The sequence below is a fragment of the Rattus rattus genome, chromosome 2 (assembly GCF_011064425.1).
Source record: "Rattus rattus isolate New Zealand chromosome 2, Rrattus_CSIRO_v1, whole genome shotgun sequence".
Taxonomy (NCBI): Eukaryota; Metazoa; Chordata; class Mammalia; order Rodentia; family Muridae; genus Rattus; species Rattus rattus.
In genome coordinates, this window is record NC_046155.1 from 28985458 (window position 1) to 29009310 (window position 23853).

General features: G+C 44.9%; 1 protein-coding gene across 1 annotated transcript in view; it reads right to left on the reverse strand.

The window, feature by feature from the left end:
- Positions 1-2012: 2012 nt before the first annotated feature.
- The window catches only part of Spata6l (spermatogenesis associated 6 like), a 41767-nt gene continuing 19926 nt past the window's right edge, over positions 2013-23853 (reverse strand). The window contains exons 6-13 of the mRNA XM_032891772.1: positions 23121-23201; positions 21888-22109; positions 19256-19358; positions 16708-16742; positions 15815-16002; positions 7074-7158; positions 6001-6102; positions 2013-2185 (exon numbers count right to left, since the gene is read on the reverse strand). Of these exons, the coding sequence (XP_032747663.1) occupies positions 6013-6102; positions 7074-7158; positions 15815-16002; positions 16708-16742; positions 19256-19358; positions 21888-22109; positions 23121-23201 (804 nt within the window). The 3' untranslated portion in view covers positions 2013-2185; positions 6001-6012. The remainder of the gene's footprint in view (positions 2186-6000; positions 6103-7073; positions 7159-15814; positions 16003-16707; positions 16743-19255; positions 19359-21887; positions 22110-23120; positions 23202-23853) is intronic.

Sequence of the window (23853 nt, forward strand, 5' to 3'; positions counted from 1 at the left end):
AAGGTGGAACGCACCTTTATGTGGCTGAAATTCTGAGAGAAGAGTAAATAATTTTGTTTTATTTTGATCCAGGATTATTTTTGTTTTTTTGTTTGTTTGTTTTAATATTTATTTCTCAATTTACTTTCGAAAACCAATTTCTGCAGAAAAAAAAAAAAAAACCACCACCACAACCAACCTGGTTCTCGTTGCATCTTACAAAAACTAAAAGGTTTTCAGTGTATTTTGTAAAACAAAACTCCATAAACTAGGTAACTTATAAACAAAAGAAATTTGATGCTTCAGTCCTTCTCAAAAGAGGGGACAAAAATATTCATAGGAGGGGATAGGGAGACAAAGTTTGGAGTAGAGACTGAAGGAATGGCCATTCAGAGCCTGCCCAATATGTGGCCCAAACTAGGTAAGATTGATGAAGCTAAGAACTGCATGCTGACAGGAGCCTGATATAGCTGTCTCCTGAGAGTCTCTGCCAGAGCCTGACAAATACAGAGGCGAATGCTAGCAGCCAACCATTGAACTGAAAATAGGGTTCTCATTGGAGGAATTAGAAAAAGGATTGAAGGAGATGAAGGGGTTTGCAGCCCCATAAGAACAACAATACCAACCAACCAGAGCTCCCAGGGACTAAACCACCACCCAAAGACTATACATAGACAGACCCATGGCTCCAGTTGCATATGTAGCAGAGGATGGCCTTGTTGAGCACCAAGGGAGGAGAAGCCCTTGGTCCTGCCAAGGCTGGACCTCCAGTGTAGGGGATGTCAGTGTGGGGAGGCAGCAAGGGGTGGGTATTTGGGGAGGGGGAACACCCTTATAGAAGAAGGGGGAGGGGGAGGGAATAGGGGGGTTATGATTAGAAAACAAGGAAATGGCATAACATTTGAAATGTAAACAAAAAATATCCAATAAAAAAAAGGAAGAAAAGTAATTTGTCTCTCACAGGAGAGTCCAAAGTTAAGGTGATGGCAAATTTGTAATCTGTTAAAGGCCTCTGCTTGGTTTCCCTCACTGAGTGTACCCTCATGTGTGTTAGGAAGGACCAAGCTCCCAGGACCTATTTTACAGTTTTGTCCATAGGGCTCTATCTTACACACACACACACACACACACACACACACACACACACACACACACACACACACACGCTCCATCTAATGCTATCACCTTTCAACCTTTCAAGTTAGGAATTCAAAGGGACACAAACATGCAAACTGCAGCAAACAAGGCAGAGGAGGAGGCAAAAATCATGATGGGATGGAAGGAAGATAACACGCCCACAGCTCCTCCCAGCTCCTTCCTTCCTCTTCTTGCTCCCTCAGATTGCATAAGCATTTCCTAAAGGCTCCTGCAGACTGCCTGGGTGGCACTCTCCGTGGAATCTATTTACTTAAAAGCAGTTCTCTTAGAAAAAAAAATGTTTGCAAGAAGATTTTGTTTCTGATCTATATTTATTAAGAATTTATCAAGGGGAGACAGGGAAAGGGAATGGTTTAAACTGCAGAAATTTAATCCCTCCTGCAAATTCATCTCAGAAAATTAAATGATAAAATGAGATCTGAACTCTTGAGATGTTAATACTCTTTTTCTTGGGCTCTAATAAGGGACTTGATGCTATTCGAGCTTAACACGAGAAAATGAAACACAAACTCAGATTTATCAAAAAGAGAAAGCCAAGCTGATGGTCTTTTCCCAGTTGACTTATCAGGTTATCTCCCAAAACAATCAACTCTCTGCCTCACAGAAGACATATTTGTTACAGTATTTTTTATTTTTAATGTGTTTGTTACAATTTTTTTCTTTTTTCTTTTTTTCGGAGCTGGGGACTGAACCCAGGGCCTTGCGCTTGCTAGGCAAGCACTCTACCACTGAGCTAAATCCCCAACCCCTTTGTTACAATTTTTAAAAATGATTTGCAAATGGAAAAGCCTCTGGTAGACTTCTATTATGTTTTCTATTTTTCATGCTCAAAATAAACACAGTGGAAGACACAAATTCTCCAGGCGACAAGTGAATGAGAGTCCCAGACAGAATTTAATCAATAATTCTTACCTTGGGCACAAAAGACCGAGTATAAGATTTGAATTAACAAGGGCTAGGCAACAGTAAGTCAACCCAGACAACAGCAGATGCTGTTCGTGTGTCAGTGTCTCCATGAGCCAGCTCTGCATCCTTCAGTCATGTTCCCCTGTGAAATTTAAAGAGCACGTCTACAAGCGGCATTGAGAAAAAGGCGAGTAGTTGGCACAGCCAGGGAGAGAAACAAAGTATCCTAAGCTTAGATCCAGCTCAGCCTTGGAATTGCCTGTTCTCTGAGCCCCTTCCTCTGAGTCTCCGGTTGAGAATAAGAGGAAGCATTTGCCCTCTTTGTATAGCAGCAGAGCCCTGACACTGAGAGCATCTCCCTCCCCATGCTATGGGTGCAGTTAATGAAGTCCTCTGTTCACAGCAAATGTGTCCAAACCTGCTGGATGTCATTGAGTGGGAGTATCAAACACACTCCAATTCACTGTTCTGTGAATTCCCATGATTCCTCACAAAACTCAAGTCTACTGTAGAGATGTCCATCTTAGAAGTCCACATAATCTCCTACAGAGACATTTCCTACAGCATTCCCAGTGCTGGGTACCACTAGGGTTAAACTGGTGCTAAATAGAGCCATAGAGATTAGTACTTTCTCGTAGGTAAGAGTACTAAGGCTCTTGGAGGTGGGTAGCCTGGGAGTTTGCTGCTGTGCACCTTGGGTGCAGAGTCACCAACCTGTGTGATCTCTTGGATGCTGACATGGGTTTATAGGATGAAGACAGACCATGTATCATTCCAGCATCATCCTCCCATCCATCCATCAGTCCCCCACAAACCATTGAATGGCAGGTCCCTCAGATGCCAGGACCCAAATCCAGATGGGAAATGCCCAGTGATGGAGTTTGGGCTCTGTCAGACAGGGTTGGTTTGCTTTTAGCTGAGGTAATGATGGGTATAAAGGGTTCTCTATGATAGGTGAGATTAAACCCCATGGCCACTGCTGTCTCAGGAGCTGGGGCTCTGGGCTCTGCCAGGACCAGGACCCAGCACTTCAACTCAATATAACCGTTCTCTATTCTTGCTGTCCCTTCCTTTTTATTATGCTTGCGTTTTGCAAAAGGCAGGAGGCTACAGTTTTCCCCTGTATGAGGAAATTCTGACTTGAGGTCCTTGACCACCATCTACTTAGAAGCATGTCAGTGAGGTGGGATCTTGCTCCCTCCCACTGAGGGTCACCTCCAGATTCAATCTGGGAGCACACGGAGAGACCAAAAGTATTCAGTGGACTGGACCCACAGAGGACTCTCATACATGACACAAGACAGGGTCGTTAGCTTACTAAGGGTCAAAGCACAGAAACCTGGGTTTCCTGAGGGATTTGGGGAGGTTATGAGATTCTTCTCTTTGCTCAAAGGGCCATATATATTTGGTAGAAAATGTTCTCATTTTAAAGTATACCAGGCCTATGCCCCAAGCCCCACGTCCCGACATAGCGGATAAAGACATCAACGTCTTTCACCTTCTAACCGCCTCCTCTCCACACCACCTCTGCCTGGACAGTCAGCAGGAATCCCTACTTCGGGTTCAAAATTCCTTGGTATTTTTGTGACTAGGGATCTTTTTCCATTTCTCTTTTTCTGGGGATCTGACCACAGGGAAGCCTGCACAGGGTAAGCTGACCACAGTGGAAGAGCAGATGTGGACCAGCAGAGGAATGAGGGCTGAGTCTGTCGTGGGAATCCTCAGGAAAATGGAGTGGGGCACAAAGGAGGACCAGGATGCTCTGCTGTGTGCCAGGTCCCCTCTGGAATCTCTCTTCCCAGACCATGGAGAGCTTCAGCTCTCCCCTCACAGCTCCTTGACCTTGCCTGTTCAGTTTCTCCCCAGGTTTCCTGGGTCACTCATAATAAATGCCCAGTTAGTTTCTGAGTTGGTCAGTGCTCTGCCTTGCTTGGAGTTCTTCCTTTTCCTCTGGAAACCCTTCCTAGTTCTGTCCTTTGAGATCCTTCCCTCAACCAGGGATCTGGGATCCAAGAAGCAACAGCAATCAAAGGAAGAATGGGCACTTCAGGGAAAGGCCTAGGAGCTTCTTCCAAACCTGTGTGGGGAATCCTGTTATGAAAGGAACCCATTGTTCAAAACAGACTTGGCAATGAGGGGAAGGGGTTAGAGGGGTGGGAGGTTATTAGGGGAGGGGATAAGAAGGGTGGGAGGTTATTAGGGGAGGGGATAAAAGGGGTGGGAGGTTATTAGGGGAGGGGATAAGAGGTGTGGGAGGTTATTAGGGGAGGGGATAAGAGGGGTGGGAGGTTATTAGGGGAGGGGATAAGAGGGGTGGGAGGTTATTAGGGGAGGGGATAAGAGGGGTGGGCGTCTTCCTCCCTAGCCCCTCATATCAGCATCCAGATATCAGCTTTCTGTAACTTGATTTTACCCACATATAAACTCACAGTAATTTGGCATTTGGTGATTATGTGTGCTTTGTTCCATGTAACAACTTAATGAAGGCATAGAGAGTCCTGCAACAAGAGATTAAGTGGCCTAAATCTACCCTTTAATTTTCCGAGCAGAACGAGCAGAACGTTCTAAAGTAAAGCCTACATACAGGACGGGCAATTATCAAGATGTCCTCCTTCCTCTGTACTGAAGGCAGAGATCCTGGCCAGCCCCCGGGGCAAGGCTGTTTGTGCCCTGAAGCATAGATGACCCTCAAGCCAGACTTTCAGGAGCCTGACTTGGGGGCAAATCTAGCAGGTCATCTCACTCTCCTTCATTGTTTAAAAAGGCCTACTCCTTCTGATGCCCACAAGATACAGCACAATCACTCTCTCGCAAATGTTTAAAGGCAGGGACCACCTACTGCCTGGGTACCAAAGGGATGCCATGAACACGGGCAGCCACTCCTCTGCATTCTCCTGTCATACTCTAGCCAAAGAGCATGGCAGTTCCGAGCATGATCTCAGGCCTACTGTGCACCAAGGACTCCTACCAATCCTAGTCTTGGCCCTGCCGTTGGCTATGCCATTGACTAACCGTGTGGCTTTGAGCAAGGTATCTGGCCTCGCTACCTTCAGAAGCAGAGCTTAGTAAAAGCGCCATCCTCATGGGTTGTTGTCAGAATTAAACAGTGATTCATTTAGTGCATGGGATGCACTTGGCCAACTCTTGACCCTGTGCTGGGAATGCAAAGGAAGAGTGGGGAGCTGAGAACAGGATAGCCGAACCCAAGCTACCGACCTCGGGCCCAGCCACAGAAATCCAACTTGCAAGTCACAGGCAAGCATGCCACTTTTGAAGAAAACACAGTTATTATGCAGGTATTGATTAAGAAGGGAAGCTAAGAATATTCAGAAAATGATGGCCATATACCATACCATACTTCATCATTCTCGACCTGCCTCAGCACCTCCTTCAACATTCACACACAAGTGCACTTGGTAACAACTACTCTGAAGGGTTAACAGATATAAGGACAGTAGTGGGGTTAGCATGGGAAGGCAGGGCCTTGCTCAGGACCGAAGCCAGTGTGTGATTGGCTTTCCCTAGAGTGAGCTAAATACTGGGTTTCCTTCTATAAAAGGCTGATTTTAAACAACAATACATTGTGTCTACTTCATAAAGAAACATGCAGAGTGTGTGTTACAATAGCAGAGTCACAGAGAGTTAGGGACATAAGGACAAATTTGAGTCAGGAAGTGGTAGTCCAGGTGGCATGTGGAGACACAAGGCAAGACATAGGTTATGGTCAAGGAGCACAAGGGTCTCCTAAATAAAGAGGGGGGGAGGTGTGGGCCAAGGATTGTGAGAACTGGCCGGCCGCTGCTGTCAGTGTTCCATTGAGCAGGGGTCGGGGGTGGGGGCATCCTCAGAGTTCCTCCCCACCTCCTCCACACTTCCTAGTTACTTCAGGGACAGCAGGAGATGGAAACTGCTTTTAGCAAACCACAGTAGCAAACAGTATTTAAGCTGCTGACTTACATGAGGTAGTAGTTAAAAATATCTGTGCTCTCGAAGCAAGTGTTTCCTCAGAAGGTAGCTTGGCCTTTCATGGATGGAATTTGTTTCAGAGATAGAATCTTCCTATGACAAAACATACCCAGCAATTGCATTACCCAAGATGTAATAAAGATTGGTAATACCAAGCATATGGCCTTCGGTGTACAGCCTCTATGTGTCCTACAAATTGGGATGAATGTGTGGTGTGTGTGTGTGTGTGTGTGTGTGTGTGTGTGTGTGTGTGTGTGTGTGTTTATGTATGTGAGCGCACACATGTGTGTATGTGTGTGCATGTATGTGTGCATGTGTGTGTATATGTGTATGTGCGTATGTGTGTGTTTCCTTCCTTCTTTCCATCTTAAGGAGACGAATTTTCTTTTGGTTGGGAAATATGATTAAGCCAGAGCTCTTCAGAGAAGAAGAAAAGAAACCGACTACTCCCATGGATATCATGACCCATGCATTAACAAGCACCACCCTCCTAGTCAGGTATAGGCTAGACCATGTGGCATGGTCAGCTCTAGCAGCTGAAGGTCCTTTTGTCACGTCCCTGGAATGCCTTTAAATCCAGCTCAAGATCACCAAGCTGCATGTCTGCAGGAAGCATCGAGTCCCAGGCACAACTACCATAGATCAGAAGTGCTCCCTATGTTCACAGAAAACATTAGTAGCCCCCAAACACCATATTAAACCCTAGAAGCTATCTCTTCCAGATCACGCCCCCCCCCATTGACTCTCACACAAGTACTTCCTCCGTGGGGTGGGACAGAGTATGAGGAGAGCATGCATAGTCCATCGGACTGCTCCCAGGACCTCTGCCTAATGTGTGCTGTGCTCACATTAATTCCTCTGTCCCTTCCTTTGGGAGCTAGCTCAGATTCCCAACCACCAGACACCCACCCGGTCAGACCCATGATACCATGTTCTTCCCCGGGCAAGTGTCACAGTTTCATATTGTTTCTATGATTATTTCACTAATATCTGCTTCCCTCACTGGACTTCACATTCCAGCCCACATCTATCAGCGCGGATCTAGTTTCTCCAGAACACCTAACCTTTGGGTGAGCTCTGTTGGGTGTCAGGAGGCTGCATGCCCTCTCCTGGATCTTCTGCCACATGGATGCAGAACACGGCTGGAACCTGCCCAACAGAGTAAATGGAGTGGAGCATTATGCAGCTACGAAAAAGGATGCTGACCGAGAGAGTACTTAAAAATATGGATTAAAGCTTAACTAGAAACTAAAATGGCACACCCATTATTTTAATGCTGGCAACCAACCTACATGAGAGGAAAGTGGGAATGCCAGCAACAACACAATAAAAAAGTGCTGCGCTTGGTGACTGCCTATGACCAGCTCTTCTGTGGACTTCATTAGTTCTTAGGGAATTTGCTAATGAGCAAACCCTGCTTCTTTACCCTCAGATTGTATTTTACAGACTTAATCTCAATTGTCTCCTGCCACAAAGACTTTGTTTTACATCTCATCAACATTTGGCCACTAGAACCCAAACATAAGCACGAACCTGATAATGTCTTCCAGCTTCTTGTACACTGAGCTTTCTCCCTGCCGCAGATTCCCAGATTCCTCTGTGCAGAATACTGCAGCCTTCTGACCCAAGTCCCCACTCTTCTTAACTCCCAACCACTCACCTTGAATGAACTCCATTGATGATTTCTCCAGGAGTCCTTCTGGAGCTGAGCCCACCCTATAAAGGCCAGCTGACCTGTGTGGTGTTCATTTCACAACACTTCTGACAGTGGACACTGGCCCCTTCTGGTTAATGTGTCCCATAGACTAAAACCCAGGCTGAGACTCTGGTTAATATCTGGTTAATATCTCATCTCAACTTAAGTGTGTAATCCTAGCCCTAAGGTAGAAGGATCATGAGTTCGAGGCTAGCCCGGGCTATAGAACAGAACCCCTGTCTCGAAACAAGCAAAATTAATATTCATTTCAGCTCACAGTAGGTATTGAGTACAACAGCCAGGTTTAAAGAGTATTGTTTGAAGAGCTGGAGGAGTAACTCAGTAGTTAAGAACATTTACTGCTCTTACTGAGAACCTAGGTTCAGTTCCTAGCACCCACACCTTCTCCCTCACAACCACCTTTAACTCCAGTGTCAGGGGATCCATTTCTGCCCTCCACAGGAACATGATTGCACACGATGCATAGACATACGCTTGGGCCCATAAAACAAATCTTTAAGAAATGATATTGCTTGAGTAGTGAATTCATTCATACTGGTTGAGTATCAAATCCTAAATTCTGAGGTCACGAAACTAAAAGCACAGGCAGAAACTTGATGATGAAAAATACAGACACAATTTACCTAAAAATGTTCAAAGAATTTTAGCAATTCAGGTAAAATCCTTCTCTCTGTGACTGTGTGAGAAGCCCTAGAATGTCATGAGACTCTAAGATGTTAACAAGGACATCGAGACCAGATTAACTGTCCATCAGCAGACTCTGGAAGCCTTGAGTAGTTGATGGGACCACTATGCCAACGACCCCAGGCATGTCTGCCTGTGTACACTGCACTCCCATCATTCTCCCTTCACATCCCTCTCTGAGCCAGCATGCTCAGTGGTTCCTAAGAATATAAGGCCCAGAGTAGGACTGAGTCTACTATTGACCCAGGAAAGCAACAGGCAGCAAGTGCCTGTACCCACAATGCACAGCTGTGTTTCTGAAAATGTTGTAGACCTAATTTCTGCTCTCCCTAAGAATCTTATGAGAAATACAGCAAGACTTTAAAAACAGCCACCAGATGGACACATAGGCCTTTAAAGTACTATGACTGCATACAAGAAATGAGCCATGCCACTCCCCTTCTCTGTGATTCTCCTCATCACAGACAAGAACTGTAAAGGCAGGTGACATGCTGCAGAGGGGGGAGATGGGAAGCAGGGCCAGCCCCTCTTTCCTTTGAGACTACATTCTTCACTCTGGTGTTCAAAAGGCTTTGTGCATCTTCCATTAAAATCTTGGGCTGAAAAACCTACAATTCAGTTTACCATACGACCCAGAAATACCGTTGTCATAGGCTCAAAGGATTTGGTACCTACTCCAGAGACATTTGCTCAGCAATGTGTATTTCCACCCCATTCACAATAGCAAGAGATGAAGGAGTAAGGGAAACGTAGTATACATACACCAAGGAATACTATTCAGCTGTAATGAAAAGATGAAATCATGAAATTTTCAGATAAATGGATAGCACTGGAAAAGATTACATTTAGAGAAGCAACCCGGACCCAGAAAGGCAAACATTACACACATGTCTCTCTTATCAGAGGCTCCTAGCTTCCAATCTCCAGATGTGAGTATGCAAACATGAGTAACCACAGAAACCAGTAAGTTATAAGGTACTGTGGGAGGTATGGAATTGAGAGATGAATAGTATACAGGTGATATGAAGGGGGAAGGGGGGAAATGGGAAGAGGGCTCTTACTGGAAAAAGGGAGGAGGTCAATACAGAAAGGGAAGAAGGAGGGATAAAAAGCCTCAATGTTGTCTGATGAAGCCTCAAGGAATCATAGTTTTATATTTCCTAAAATAATTACACACAATATATGTGAGAGAGAGAGACAAACAGACAGACAGACAGAGACAAAGAGAGACAGAAAGAGAGGGGGAAATCTTAAATGAAGTTGTACCACTTAGGCAGACAATACTCCCTACAAGAACAGTACATTAACCAACTGTACCAGGCATGAGAAACTTCCTTTCGAGTGGTTGGTCAGAATAGTCCAAATGACTCCCAAAACAATATAAGCCATTGATGTTGCTCTGGGATGCCCCTCGGGGGTTGATGGTAAGACCCTATTGCTGAAGACTTTGAACATTTAGGATACGGGATTTGGATAATTTGAACTGGTGTGAAAGCATCCTCACTGAAGTCTAGTTTACATGGTATCATAAAAAGTCCTATGCAAGCTGTGAAGGGAGGTAACCAATTATTAGTCCTACCCAGCTATGATACCTATAAACCACAACAAAGACCAGCATAGCAAAATATCAACAAGAGTGTGCTAGAGGTACACACATGTTGGCAGTAATCAGCAGCTATCTAAGTGGAGTTAAAATCTACCCAATGGAAGGGAAATCGTGGCTAGTACTAGAAACCTAGCTTGGGTAACACAGTTATGAATATTAGAAGAGAATCTACTATTTCCACTCTGTAGTGAAAGAGCCACAGTTGGGATCAGTCTAAGGCCGGTGGGAAAGCTCCACTGCAAACCTCCAAGCACAAAGACCCCTCCCTTCCAGGGAGTAGTTAGTTCCCAGAGCAACCTCAAGCCAAACTGTCAAACAAAGCCATCTGTAACTCCCAACCAACCTCCCCTTCACTCCCAACTTCCCGCCCCCAGAGAGTCCAGAACAGTCCTCTGACCACAAGTCAGCTTGAAGGTCACTTCGTCCCATCAATGGTACCCTGCCTAGTTACCATTGTTTGAATTCTGCCCCAATCGTTTGCAAGGTATATAACTCCTTGTTACAGTCTGCTCAGTGTCATCTCTCCTGAATTAAACTCCTCTTGCTTTTGCATCAAATCACTGCCTCCGTGAGTCTCATTCAAGAGGTCCTAGAAGAGGTTCAACTCGGGCCTCACACTAGAACAGCATAATTCTTTAACTGCATTGCAGATCTTATCCTTATAACCATGGATAAGTATAGCTATCGTCCTTCATCAGAGAGGCTTCTCTCTACAGAAAATAGATACCATCACCAAAAACCACAGTTGGACATGATGAAAAGATCAGTGGATGGTGAGGAACCCAGCCCCAGTAGACACATCTATATCTATGGATAAGAGTGGGGAGAACATGGCAAGGATTGTAGGGAGGAATGGGAAAGGAGAAAGTGAATTATATTAAACATATAAAAAGTTAACTTTTAAACCATTGGGCTGACTACATACAGGATGAGAGAAAAAAAATTGCTACCAATACCTCAGACAAGAGATGGATATGCAGAGTACATAAAGAACTAAAATAAAAAATAAATAAATAAAAAAGCATCCAGTTAATAAATGGCCTGGCAAACTGAATATGGTTCTCAAAGAAATACAAATGGACAATAAATGATTGAGAGAAGTCCAGCATTCTAAGCCATCAGGGAAAGGCCAATGAACGGCTGTGAGGGCCAATCCTACCATTCCACAGCAGCCTCTCCTCAAAGGAACAAGCGACAACACATGGTGCCAAGGACACGGGAGGAGGAGCCCTTCACTCACCCCTGGTGGGAGTGGGAGCTGATGTAGCCACCATGGGAATCAGTGGGCAGTCTCTCAAAAACCAAAAGTAGGACTGCTGTAAGACACAACTATTCCACTCCTTGGAGTCTTCTAAGTCAGCACACCACAGGGATATCTGCACATCCACATTCATTGCTGTGGCGTTTACAACAGCTAGGAAATGGAGACAGCCTCTGTGCCCATCAGCAGATGTGTGGTAAGTATGTGTACCAATACACATGTGGAAATATTCACAAAGGGGTTTATTCTGCCATAAAGAAAATAAAGTCCTGAGATGGGTGGTGGTATCACACGCCTTTAATCCCAGCACTTGAGAGGCAGAAACATGCAGATCTCTTAAGTTCAAGGCCAGCCTGGTCTACAGAGTGAGTTCCGAGGTTACACAGAGAAACCCTGTTTCAAAACAACACAACAAAAACAAAAAAAGAAAAAAAAAGAAAATCCAGACATCTGCAGAAAAATGGAATTGAAAATAATTACATCAAAGTCAGATTCACAAAGACAAATACTATTATGTTTTTTCTCTCTCATGTAGGTCATAAAACTAGAAAGGGAATTCTGCTAGCTAGTTTTTATGTGAATTAGACACAGGCTAAAGTCATCTGAGAGGAGGGACCTCAATTTTAAAAACGCCTTCATAAGACCAGGCTGCAAGCAAGCCTGTAGGGTATTTTCTTAATTAGTGATTGATCGGGGAGGGCCCAGCCCATTGTGAGCAATGCCATCCCTGGCCTGGTGAGCCTTGATTCTATGGAAGGAAGGAAGGAAGGAAGGAAGGAAGGAAGGAAGGAAGGAAGGAAGGAAGGAAGGAAGGAAGGAACCACCAACCAACCAAGCCAGTAAGCAGCACCTCTCCATGGCCTCTGCATCAGCTCCTGCCTCCAGGTTCCTGCCCTGTTTGAGTTCCTGTCCTGACTTCTTTCACTGGTGAGCAGTGATTTGTTACTATAAGCCAAATAAACCCTTCCCTCCCCAAGTTGCTTTGGTCTTGGTGTTTCATCCCAGCAACGATAACACTAACCAGGACAGAAATCATGTAGGAAGAGAGCTTACGGCAGCTGCTGGGAGGAGGGTAGTGGGGGACATGTGACAAGAGCATGAGGGGTGTTGCTGGGTAAGGAAGGGGACCAGCAAGGAGTTAGAGGGGGTAGGGGTGGGGGAGTCTGGTACAAGAAGAACAAAATGTATATGAAAATGTCATAATGAGATCCATTACTTTGTTATCTTAAAAACCTTTCAATGCCCTTGGGCCCCCTCATCCCTGCAAACTGAGCATTGCCTGCCTCCGGTGTTCAGCTGACAGCATCTCAAAAGAGGCTTCTCATGCATCCCTGTGAGGGGCTGGTCCGGCTGACTGCAGTGAAAGAACTGTCAGAAAGGAAAGGACAAGGTACTAGAGCCACCGAGGTTCCGGTGTCTGCCTTTGTGATCAGCCAAACTTGTGAAGGGGGGTGAAGGGGGCAGTGGAATCTCCCCCGAGCACATGCAAGGCACAGCCATCGGTGAACACAGGGCTCCTCCCCATGCCCTTGCCAGCATACATTATTGTGTGAAAACAACTTTCTTTAAAAGATAGCATTTAAGGCCACTCCATGAGTGGAAAGGTGGCCAACTAACCTGACTTACCCTAGAATCAGGGCTTTCCCACAATGCAGGACCTTGGGAATGAAAGCCGAGACAGCCATAAGCCAACTGGATGATGGCCTTTCTGTGGTCACAATTCTTTGTCACTGAGGAAAATGGCCTTCCTCTCATATGCATGGTCCAGTTAAGTCCAAAGTCACCTATTTAGAATGACTGGGCACACTGAATTTGCTGCCTCATCTGAGATAGCTGAATGCCCTCTCACTTCCTATGTTCCCTGCCCTGCCTCCACTGACTGAACATTCTGGAACTCTCTTCTGCCTTTTAAGTCTCCACTGTAGTTCCAGTTATCCTCAGATCCTGGACCCTGGGACCCAACAGTTCCCCAAAAACTCATGGCATGGTGGAAGCTGGCAAAGCCTCTGTCTTCTTACCTCCCATCCCCCACCCTCCACTGACTCAGCCATGAACCAATCTTGTTCAGGGCCCAATGAAGAAGCCATTCTCCTCGTTTATCCTCCAGAAGTATCTGTAAATTTCTGCCTTGTGGAAATCACTGTGTGGGTATGCATGTGTGCATGTGTGTGTGTGTGTGTGTGTGTGTGTGTGTGTGTGTGTGTGTGTGTGTGTGTGTGTGTGTGCCTGTGTGTATACATGAGTATGCACATGTATTTTTATTCTGTCCTGTGTTGCAAGTTGTCAGAGATGTCAGAGAATGGGAGAAACGTGTTAGGTGTTAAGTTAGTCTCCATTCCAGGCATGGTAAACAGGTTATCAATCCTAACATACTCTCACACTCAATGTCCAATCCCAATTGATTGTTTGACTCAGTAAACAAGAGGCAATTTTTACATAAGCCAAAACTAGGGATCAGCTGGCCAGTTACCTGAAGACACTCATCTAAGGGGAGCTGAATGGATACACAAATGCAGATGCCATCTGACATGTTCAGAAGCAGCAGGGTCCCTCAGCTCTCTGTGGGAATTAACTTCTGTCCCCGCCCCCCTTGTACTGGACTGCTGTTGTGAGCATACCATGATCTGTGTCATGTTGAGCAGAATGGGATTATGTCAACCTTCCTGTCTAGTTTGTGAGTCCCTACAAAGGAGAGCTGTGTCGTGATTGTTACAATAGCTGCCCAAGAAGTTTGCATATATTTTAGGGTCAGAAAAGCCTGTTGTTCTCATTCTGGGAGTTAGGAAGCCTTGGCTACCCCAGTTCCTGCAGCAGAGGAACTGTGGCTGGAGGCAGATGGGTCTTTGATCATCAAAGTCATCCTCACGATGAAACAGATTTCAAGGTGGAATACTGCTGAGATCACACATCACTTAAGAGACAAGTGTCACTGGAGACCACATCTCGAGGTCCCCACCAGTTCCCATGTTCTAGGTCTCTGAATGCTGAACAATGCCCCCTCATTGTCAACCCGGGGAAAGCACAAACCAGAAGGGGAAGAGACTAGACCCTGGAACAGGGATAATTGTGACTCTCTGACTGTCTGAGCCTGGCAAACCCAGTGTTTTAAAATCTGCTATACCACTTTCCAACACAGTAAATAATCAAAAGATTGACCATACATTATTAGCTTACTAAAATGTTTGATCTAATTTCCTTAAATAGTTTAATATTTTAATATAGCTGTGCTACCATTTCTGGAAAAAAAAAAGAATACTAAAAAAAATGATTGTGACTTTCTTATACCACCTTAAACTCAAGTATAATTCCTATTAAGTTTCAAGGGCCATTCAGGGGCTGTTTAATGTGGGTGCCTCTGTGGGCAGCAGTGGTGTTTCTGGTGGAGGGAATGTCTAATGCTCATCACTAACAATGCAGAGAAGAGCTGACCTCGTGTGTTTCTTTCAAAGCCGCTGTCTGGTTTTCTTGGGGGGGCCTTCCATGGAGTGAAGGTAACTGACCCCTCTGCTGGTCCACCTGAGTGCCATTCTACCCAAAACATAGATGGGGCTTTGGCTAATCCTGGTAGACTCAGGCACGCTAAGTGTGTAGTTATATTTGGGATGCTGACTGACAAATGTAGATCCCTGCCTCAGCTCTCTAGACAGAGGCGTATGCAAATGCTTTCACTCCTCGCAGTCTTGTAAACGAACCAAGAAACTATGCCTGTGCAAACTAAATAAGCACATCCGTGATGTTTACTGTTGACTGGCGGGACACAGATGATTCCCCGTCCCCTTTCTGCTGGTTCTAAGATGCCTAGCGAATACCTTCATATTGAAAAACTAAAAGCTTCAGTTTTAAAATCTATGACGGAAAACAATGGGTAGAGAAATATTGTTAGTTTTGCAGACTGCTTATACCCAGCGTCCGATTTTGTTTTGTGTTTGGGGTGTGTACATGTGCATGTGCACGTGTGTGTGTGTGTGTGTGTGTGTGTGTGTGTGTGTGTGTGTGTGTGTGCGTGCGTGCGTGCGTTGTTGGTTTGTTTAGTGGGCTGGTCTCTGTCTTCAACCCAACCCACCTCCACCAGTGGAACCACGCGTCTGGCACTTGTCTGTGGGTGCTGCTGGGGTTCTGAACTCAGGCCCTCAGGCTTGTGCAGCAGGTGTCCACTTTTATCCACTGGACCATCTCTCTGGCCCGTTTTTCTTTTCCTTTCCTTTCTTTCTTTTGTTGTTGTTGTTGCTGCCGTTTACAGTGCCAGTTCAGTTTGACTTTTCTTTTTGACAGCACTGAGGATTGAACCTAGGGTCTCACGAATGCTAGACAAATGCTCTATCATTGAGCTACGCTACCAAACCTACACCAGGGATCCTTAAACACTTTTTCCCAAGGGAAGAGAAGGGGCTAATGGTATTTTTTTGTGCAGATTCCAAAAGGGATGATCACATCCATTAACTGGATACTCCAGTGAAACCAGCTGAGAGAGTACCCAGGCTTCTTCCTGACAGAACCTGAGACTCCTCAGGCAAGGGAACAGGCACTGGCTGCTGACCTTTCTTGGAGAAGAGAGTGATCCAGAGGGCTGGGAGGGCTGGAAAGCTGAGAAGTGGTAACTGTAGTTTCCGGGTGGAAATCGACATCCCCTTGGTGATTGAGCAAGGGCTTTCTGAAATGGCCTGAATTTAGAGGTGGTGGTGACTGACTCCTTAAGACAATCCGCTCGTCCGGCTCTCTGACAACCTGAGTGACAACATGCATTATTCTTCACTGGCTGTTTGGGGTTTGAGTTGCCTAATAATAGCTAGGGGCAGGCTAGGACAAGGAAGAGAAACTGAGGTAAGATAACAGTATGTGACCAGGGACCTCGTGCAAGGGGCCAGGAATCCAGGCCAGGCATACATAGTCAAAAGGCTCTGCATGTTACCAGGGCAAAACTGAGCTCACACTTGGAACTTTGATCTCCGAGGACACAGACTTTCAGATTCTGGGAAAGATCTGATTTTTAAACAAAGTGTGTCCGTGCTGTACATATGCAATACAGCATGTACTTATTTTCTTCCACATACATCTCCTTCAGTGTGTAGCGCACGAGCTTTCAGCTTAGCAAACGGATGAAGCTCGAGGCCACGTTTACCACCCACCTCACTGTATAGAGGTATCTGGTTGGAGAAGGGCAACAATGAGTCACTGGTGATGAAGTAAGAATCACCCTGTATAAACCCTTCCTTGGTAATGGATCCATGAATGGAAGAAGGGGGAGCAAGCCAGTGAACTCCACAGTGGAGCAGACAGTAGAGCCTGAGTACCAGTCTGTATAAACCCTACGTCAGCTATGCTGCCCTGACATGAACAGCACAGCTAGGGACACGTTCTCCCCGCTAACTGACTGGGACCTGACACAGATACTGGAAACAAATCATCTACGGATATTGCCGATAAACATACCTTTATGTTTGTCTCGAGACTGTCAAGAGAAAATGCTAGAAGAAAGAGGAATAAGGTGAGAAACTCGTTATTCCCAGTTAGCCATAAAACCGCTCGCACGTTCATCCATGGCAGAAACAAGAGCTTAGACCATAAATGAACGGCAAAAGAACTTAAGTGCTCCCTTGTAAGTTCCGAGATACAACTGAGTCTCCCTCGGGCACTGCGATTCTATAAGACCTTTCTGTCTTCCTGGGGTCCAGAGTCAAGCTGTACTTTCAGTGATCGTACAGCTGGAAAGGGGTTGGGGGACATTGGGCCATGAATCAGAAGTTCAAGGGCCTTACATAGTGATCTTAAAGAAGGAAAACATATTCACCCTGATGCGCAGAACTTTGAAGAAGGCAACATGGGTCTAATAAAACATTTCTGTGCTCTGCCCCATGAGTCCTTGCTGGGTTTTGGCTCTTGAGGATTTTTGTCCAAGGTAAACATGAATATAAAGTCGAGCCAATGGCTACAGTGCAATGCATCTAAACCACAAATCACCACCATTGCCCTAAATGCCTGTGAGAGATAGGTGGACCTCACGCTAGTGAATGGCAAGGATGATTAGAAAGGGAAGTCATGGCTTAACGCGGATGGGACCCTAGTTCCAAAACAAAGCCAAACAAAAAGCAAGTGGATGCCCCACCCACCCATCCCAGGTTTAATGACAAAACATTCTCTGAACTCCTTGTCTGCCTTACACCACCAGTTGTAATCAGAAGGAAATAAAAGATTTTAAAAAGACTGACAGGTTCCCTATCTGAGCACTCTCATCTCGGTGTATGCGCATGGTCCTGGAACCCCCCCACCGCCATCTTAAGCTGAGCAGGGAATCAGCCAAGTCCCTTGCAGTTATTGGTATCAAACAGTCCTGAGGCAGAGGAACCCCTTGGGCACTCCCCTGTGCGGTGAGGTCAGAACTGCATCAGCATCTGGTCTGCCTTTAACCCCTTGTTTCTCAAAGGGCAATCCGTAACCCAACCGTGTAAGAACCACCCAGAAGCTTGTGAGAAAAGGACTCAGGCCCCACAATGGCACCATCGAGAGCTGCAGTTCAGAGGCATGGCTTTCTGCCCCCACAGGCCTGGAGGTGGCCAAAACATAGGGATAGCTTGACAAGCCACGGGGATTCCAGGATCTGACTCCAGAGACCTGAACGGATGCAGGTTGTAGCTCTGCTAACAGCTTGATGTGTGACTTGTGTTCACACTGTAACCTCTGCAAACTTCCTCCCCTGCCAGGATCAGGAAAAGACAAAGGCCAGGACAAGCGTGGTGTGGGCACCATCAGATGCAAGTCATCATCAAGCTCGACCTTCTCTTTCAGGAGAGGACATTTGCTGCTGCTTGCGTTCAGTATGACAGGGAAGATGGCACCACTTTTACAGGCTACACCAGTGACCTTCAATTGCAGGGCTTAAATTAAATCTCAAACTGATGAAGCACTTCCCCTCTCGACCCCACACCCTGTCTGTGCTCAGTGGTGATCAGTCACTCTGTTTTTAGAACTTTGGCCTGGATTAGCATAAAGCCCTCTCTGGCCCCTTAAAGGAACAAACCATTAAGTCAAACACAGGGAACTCTGGCGTGAGGACATTGCAAGTCAGGCCTACCAGGAGGTGACAGAGGGGACCATCCCCAGCCCTGTCTAGACTTAAACTCCAGGCAAGCTGCCATGACCTTCACTAGGGACAGACTCACACATTCTAGTCATTGTCAATCAATGTGTAGAACCTCAATGGGGGACAGAGATCCCTTCAGGACCTTTTATGAAAACTTCCAATTAAGGCCTGCATTTGTAATTACACTAACACGTGATTTAGTCCTCTCAGCCTCACTCTCCCATAGTCTAACAAAAGCTACCACAACACATCATAACATTACTGGTCTAATGGTGGCATGTCGTAACATTACTATTCTAATAGTGACTTCTCTGCCGGTGTACTGCATTTCACAATTACTCAACTTCAGTTTCGAACTTGCTAAACGTGAGTAGCCATCACCCAAGTCAACCAAAGCTTTTTAAAGCCCCCCGTAACATTTACAAATGCATTCAATCCTGAAATCCACAGTACTGAAGACAGCTACCTTAACCTAACTGCGTCAGAGAGCTGGTTCCCTCCTCACTAACACAGGATCTGGTCAGCAATGTCATGACCACCATGAGTCTCTTGCTCAGAAAAAACTTCAAAGCAAAACATATTTGCTAACTGTCAGGGCTGCCTTGCAGAGTTTACAGGAGGACAAGCTGTTGTCTGCTTTGCCGGCCTAGCCAGGGGCTGTAGCCACAAGTGGCGAGTCACAACCTACAGCTCGGTCCCCTTCAAGCATTTGGGACAACTTGAGAGCAAACTGATTCTTAGTTCTCCTGCCCCATGGGACCATCACAGCTAGAGAGACCTTGAGAATCAAGCCCACAGCTTCCTATGTAACCTATAGTTCCTCAGAGTGAAAGATGCTTAGTGCTTAGTGGAACGCAGCAGTGTTCACTGGGGGATGTCAGTAACAAGGAGCTCAGGTACCTCTTTTCTTTGCAAGATCAAAGTTTATAAACTTAGGTTTTCTTCTGGACTTCTGTGAATGGTGCTCCAAATTATTTTCACCAAAGGGGTTTCCACTGTCCACCTGAAAGTGAAGGAAACATGTAAGTTTCCTCACCTACAGTCGCTTGGATTATCTTCTTATTACCCATGATGCCTTTCTACCTCAGTCAAAGAGAATCTTGGAAGATCACAGTCTCCAAGTATGCTATGTTTACGCCACAGAAGAAACTGTCCACCATCTCCACTGAGGCTAGATATGAGGGCGTGTGTTAATTGTGAGCACAGAGAACTGAAGTTGGAAGTTAGACGCAGATACATGCTCAGAACTGGTAATGATGAAAAGACAGAGTCCAAAGCTTCTGTCTCCTTCATAGTGTGACTACAGGTATGAGCCAATCCAGCATGGAAACCTTTCAACTGCAGAGTATCCCAGAAATCAAGAGATTGACCAGAGTCCCTTCCAGATTCTTTTTAAACACAACAGCACTAACCACTCTATTAAAGTGACCAACCACATTTTCCTAAAACAAAGTTGGTAAACATGATCTTCGAAAGGAGATCAAAATACCCAAAAAGGTGATTCTTCTATAGCATAAAGCTAGACTTTGAAATTTTTGGCTTTTTTTTTTCCAGTGAGGCAGGCTACCATGCTGATTTTCATTGCATGTCAAGAAATAGAATGATGGAAGTTTTCTAACTTAAAAACTTTAAAGGTGTATGAGTGTTTTGTTTGCACGTATGTCCATGTACCACATGTGTGCTGGTGCCCACAGAAGCCAGAAGAGGACATCAGAGGCCCTGGAACTGGAGTTATAACCAGGAGCTGCTGGGTGGGTGCTGGGAATTGAACCTGTGCCCTCGGGATGAACAGCCAATGCTCTTAACTGGTGAGCCACCTATTCAGACACAGTTCTCTAAGCTTTAATGTCTCACATATGGTCAGGAAATCTAGGTAGTCAAGTATGTAAAATGACCTATGTAACAGCTCAACATATAATAAAAACTGTAACGATTCGTTAAACAATGAAAATGTCACGTTTTCATTCCCTAAGAAATCTAGCCATGTTTTTATGATTAATTACTCCACCGTGTCAGAGACTGCATTTTATAACCATTTATATGGAATAGAATAAGCTACATTGTCAAAAAACGTCAAGCTATCGATACTTCTATGGTGCCATGTTGAATGACAGGTTGCTACATTTTGCTAGGCATCTTTACCAAGATCACCATAAAGAAACCAGCCATACAATATTCCCGTGTTTATGAATAGTTCTTATTTGTAGATTAGCCAGTCCATATTTTCTAGCCAGAACGCTCAGTCTACCTACAAGCAAACTACATACAACCACTCATCAGCACCTTGACTGAGACCGAGCCCAATTCACAGCCTCCATCAGATGCACAGTCATCATCTCTAGTGATTTTAAGTCAATATATTAATTTAGCATTTTATCAATCACTAACATTCTGAAGATGGTTACTAACTGGAATTTGGGGGTGGAGATCACAAAGAACATTAAATAACAAAAAACATAACGCGAATGTATCCATATAACAATATAACTACAGTTTCGTGGAAAACATAAAGGCTACGTATACAAAAACTGAAGAAAATTAATCAAATTCATGATTTGTTTCTGTGTGTGTATGTGTGTGTGTGTGTGTGTGTGTGTGTGTGTGTGTGTGTGTGTGTGTGTGTGTGTCCTGGACATACTATGTAATCCAAGCTATACCCTCAAACTCATGGTGATCCTCCTGCCTCAGCCTCCCAAGTGCAGACACCACAATTGCACATCACCACACTTGACTTTAGATTTTCTTTTTATTACATTGATGAGCCAATGTGTAAACTCATCTTGGATGCCTCTATTTTATAATACAGTAATTTAAGACAATCTTTCAAGACAACAAAGACTACAGTGACTGCTGGTGCCCACTGTTTCTAGTGAAAGCTCAGAGAGTTTCTAAGTGAAGCCAGTGAGGTCAGGCCAGTTATTGCTTCCTTCCTACCTCCCCATGCTGAAATCCTGCCCCTGCTCAATGTTTGGCTACTGAGCACCAATCTCACTTGAAGTGGTTTTTTGTTTTTTTGTTTTTTTTTTTTTTTGGTTTTTTTTGGTTCTTTTTTTTGGAGCTGGGGACCGAACCCAGGGCCTTGCGCTTCCTAGGCAAGTGTTCTACCACTGAGCTAAATCCCCAACCCCGAAGTGTTTCTTATATGTAAGCGATGGAGTTTCCGTTTGAATTGATGCCCTTTATCTACCAGCCTTGGACTGACACCTTCTGTTCCTGCCAGCTCACCTTCTTCTGAGCAACAGTGAGTTATCATATCATCTATGGATGTCACACTCTATTAATAATGTTCAAATTTTTAAAATGGGCTGATGGACATTTACTGAGCAAATTCTCTTCTGAAATGCGTTTATAGACCTCTCCTAACAATAATCCTGGAAAATGAGCATACTTGAATGACAGCTATTATTCATTTGAATTCCCTCTTCAGTGACTACTGCCCACGCGTTTGCACGGCTCAACAACTCTTTCTCCCACTCTTATCCACATCCTCATGCAGGAAGTTACTCTGAAAAAAGAATTACTTTACGCTCACATGTCTAACCACAAATGGAGGCTTCCTTTCTCCCAGAAACCGGAAGCTCCTTCCAGGGCTCCTCTGTGGGGGCCGGTGGAGATGGAGTCGTTGTGGGGAGGGTCCCCAAAATGATGTGCCTTTAGAGAACTGGTCAGAATCTTTCTCCTTTGGCTTCTTTTTCCTGTTGTTTGCCGGTCCGTTCAGCTTTGAGAAAGACTGTTGCAATTTACACCTTTCTTCCTGAGAGCAGAAAACAAACAAACAAAAACAAACAAAGGTTTGTTCTGTTTCATTTTGTTTTTCCAGTGCTGGGAAGCAAGCCTAAGGCCTTGAGTATGCTTGGAAGGCACTCTGCCCTGAGCTATGCCTCCAGCCAAAAAATATTCTTTTGATTGAATTAAAAAGATAATTCAGTCACGACTATAACTGGAATTAGTTGAACATTTAAAAACTAGGACAGAAGACTGAACCGAATTTATAAAACAAACCTTTAAAGAAAGGTATTTCTCTATTTAATCTACCATTTAGTTTAACATAATTAGTGTGGGTAACTTACTAAAATCACATGTTTTAAATAATAATGGGGAGGCTTATATGTATTAGGGGAGATTTTGAAAGCAGCAGCTACACACCAACGTCCTCCAAGCACAGGCAGATTATAGACAGGGAGAAGCGTAGATGGACATGGGTCCATTCAGGTCACATTGCTGTCTGTACAATACAATGAAAGCATTTCTAAGAGTTTAGGGAGGCTGTTTAGAGTCAGGGTCTCACCGTGTAGCCCAGACTTGCCCTTCAACGCAAAAGTAAGTTCCCACCTCAGTCCCCCAAGTGCTGGGATTATGGATGTCTGCCCTCCCAACCAACTTAAAATGGTTTTAAAAATTAAAGCTAGCTGTCACAGTGACTCAACAAGCATCTTTGCTGAAATCCCACCTTAACAAGGACTCCGTGTGTCTGTGATGTGGGGGGAGGGGTAGCTAGTGGCCTCATATTCTGGTTTTGACCCTGTCACTTAACCATCAGCCTCCGCTCGAACATCACCATTCTGAACACAAAGCAGACATATTCTAATGTGCCGTCCAAGCAAATGGTCTGAACACAAAACCAACCGAGCACAAACTGCCAAGGTTACTGTCTGTTCAGTTTCACTGAAACTTAGCAAGCCGACTTCAGATTAACAGTCTTCATATTGGGGCAAGAGGTGAGGGCTCCTGCCAATTCTATCATAGCCCTCTTGATCATACTTACCCAAAGAAATCTGTTTTTACACGGGAACACACACTCTAGGATGGCTGTCCTTGTAGAAAACTCTAGTTTGGGAGCAATGCCCTAAAAATAAGGCAGCATAAAGAGAAGCAAATAAAATCACTGGAAACAATTCGCTTGCCCATCTCCTCTTCACTGGAGAGCCGCCAAGAACCCAAGCGTCCTGTAGCCAGCATACTCAGAATACATTTTTTTAAAAAAACAGAAAATAAAACAGGAGCTAAGCCAGCGGTTCTCAACCTGTGGGTTAAGGGGTCGCATATCAGATATTTACATAGTGATTCGTAACGGTAGCAAAATTGCAGTTATGAAGGAGCGATGAAATAACCTTATAGTTGAGGGTCACCACAACATGAGGTACTAAAGGGCATTAGAGAACCATGGGGCTAAACACCTTCATAATGTATACTCTATACTAGGCTGAGGTTTAAGCCAACAAAGCATACTCTTAACACGGCCCTGGGAAGTGGGTCCTAATACCATTTCCATTTGGGCAAGAATGATCTTGGACACAGGCCGGCAGAGCAGAGCTGGTCACTGGAGGCATCTGGGTAATAGTGTCTATGCTATTTTCTACTCTATCTAAAATATGGGATCATGGAAAAGAAATTAGTAAGGAGGGAGGCAGGTAGAGGGCCTTCTTCCCTATCTACTTGCCTTGGCACATTTATATCAAGCATTTCTATTCATCATGCCTATTCTTAACTACTAGATG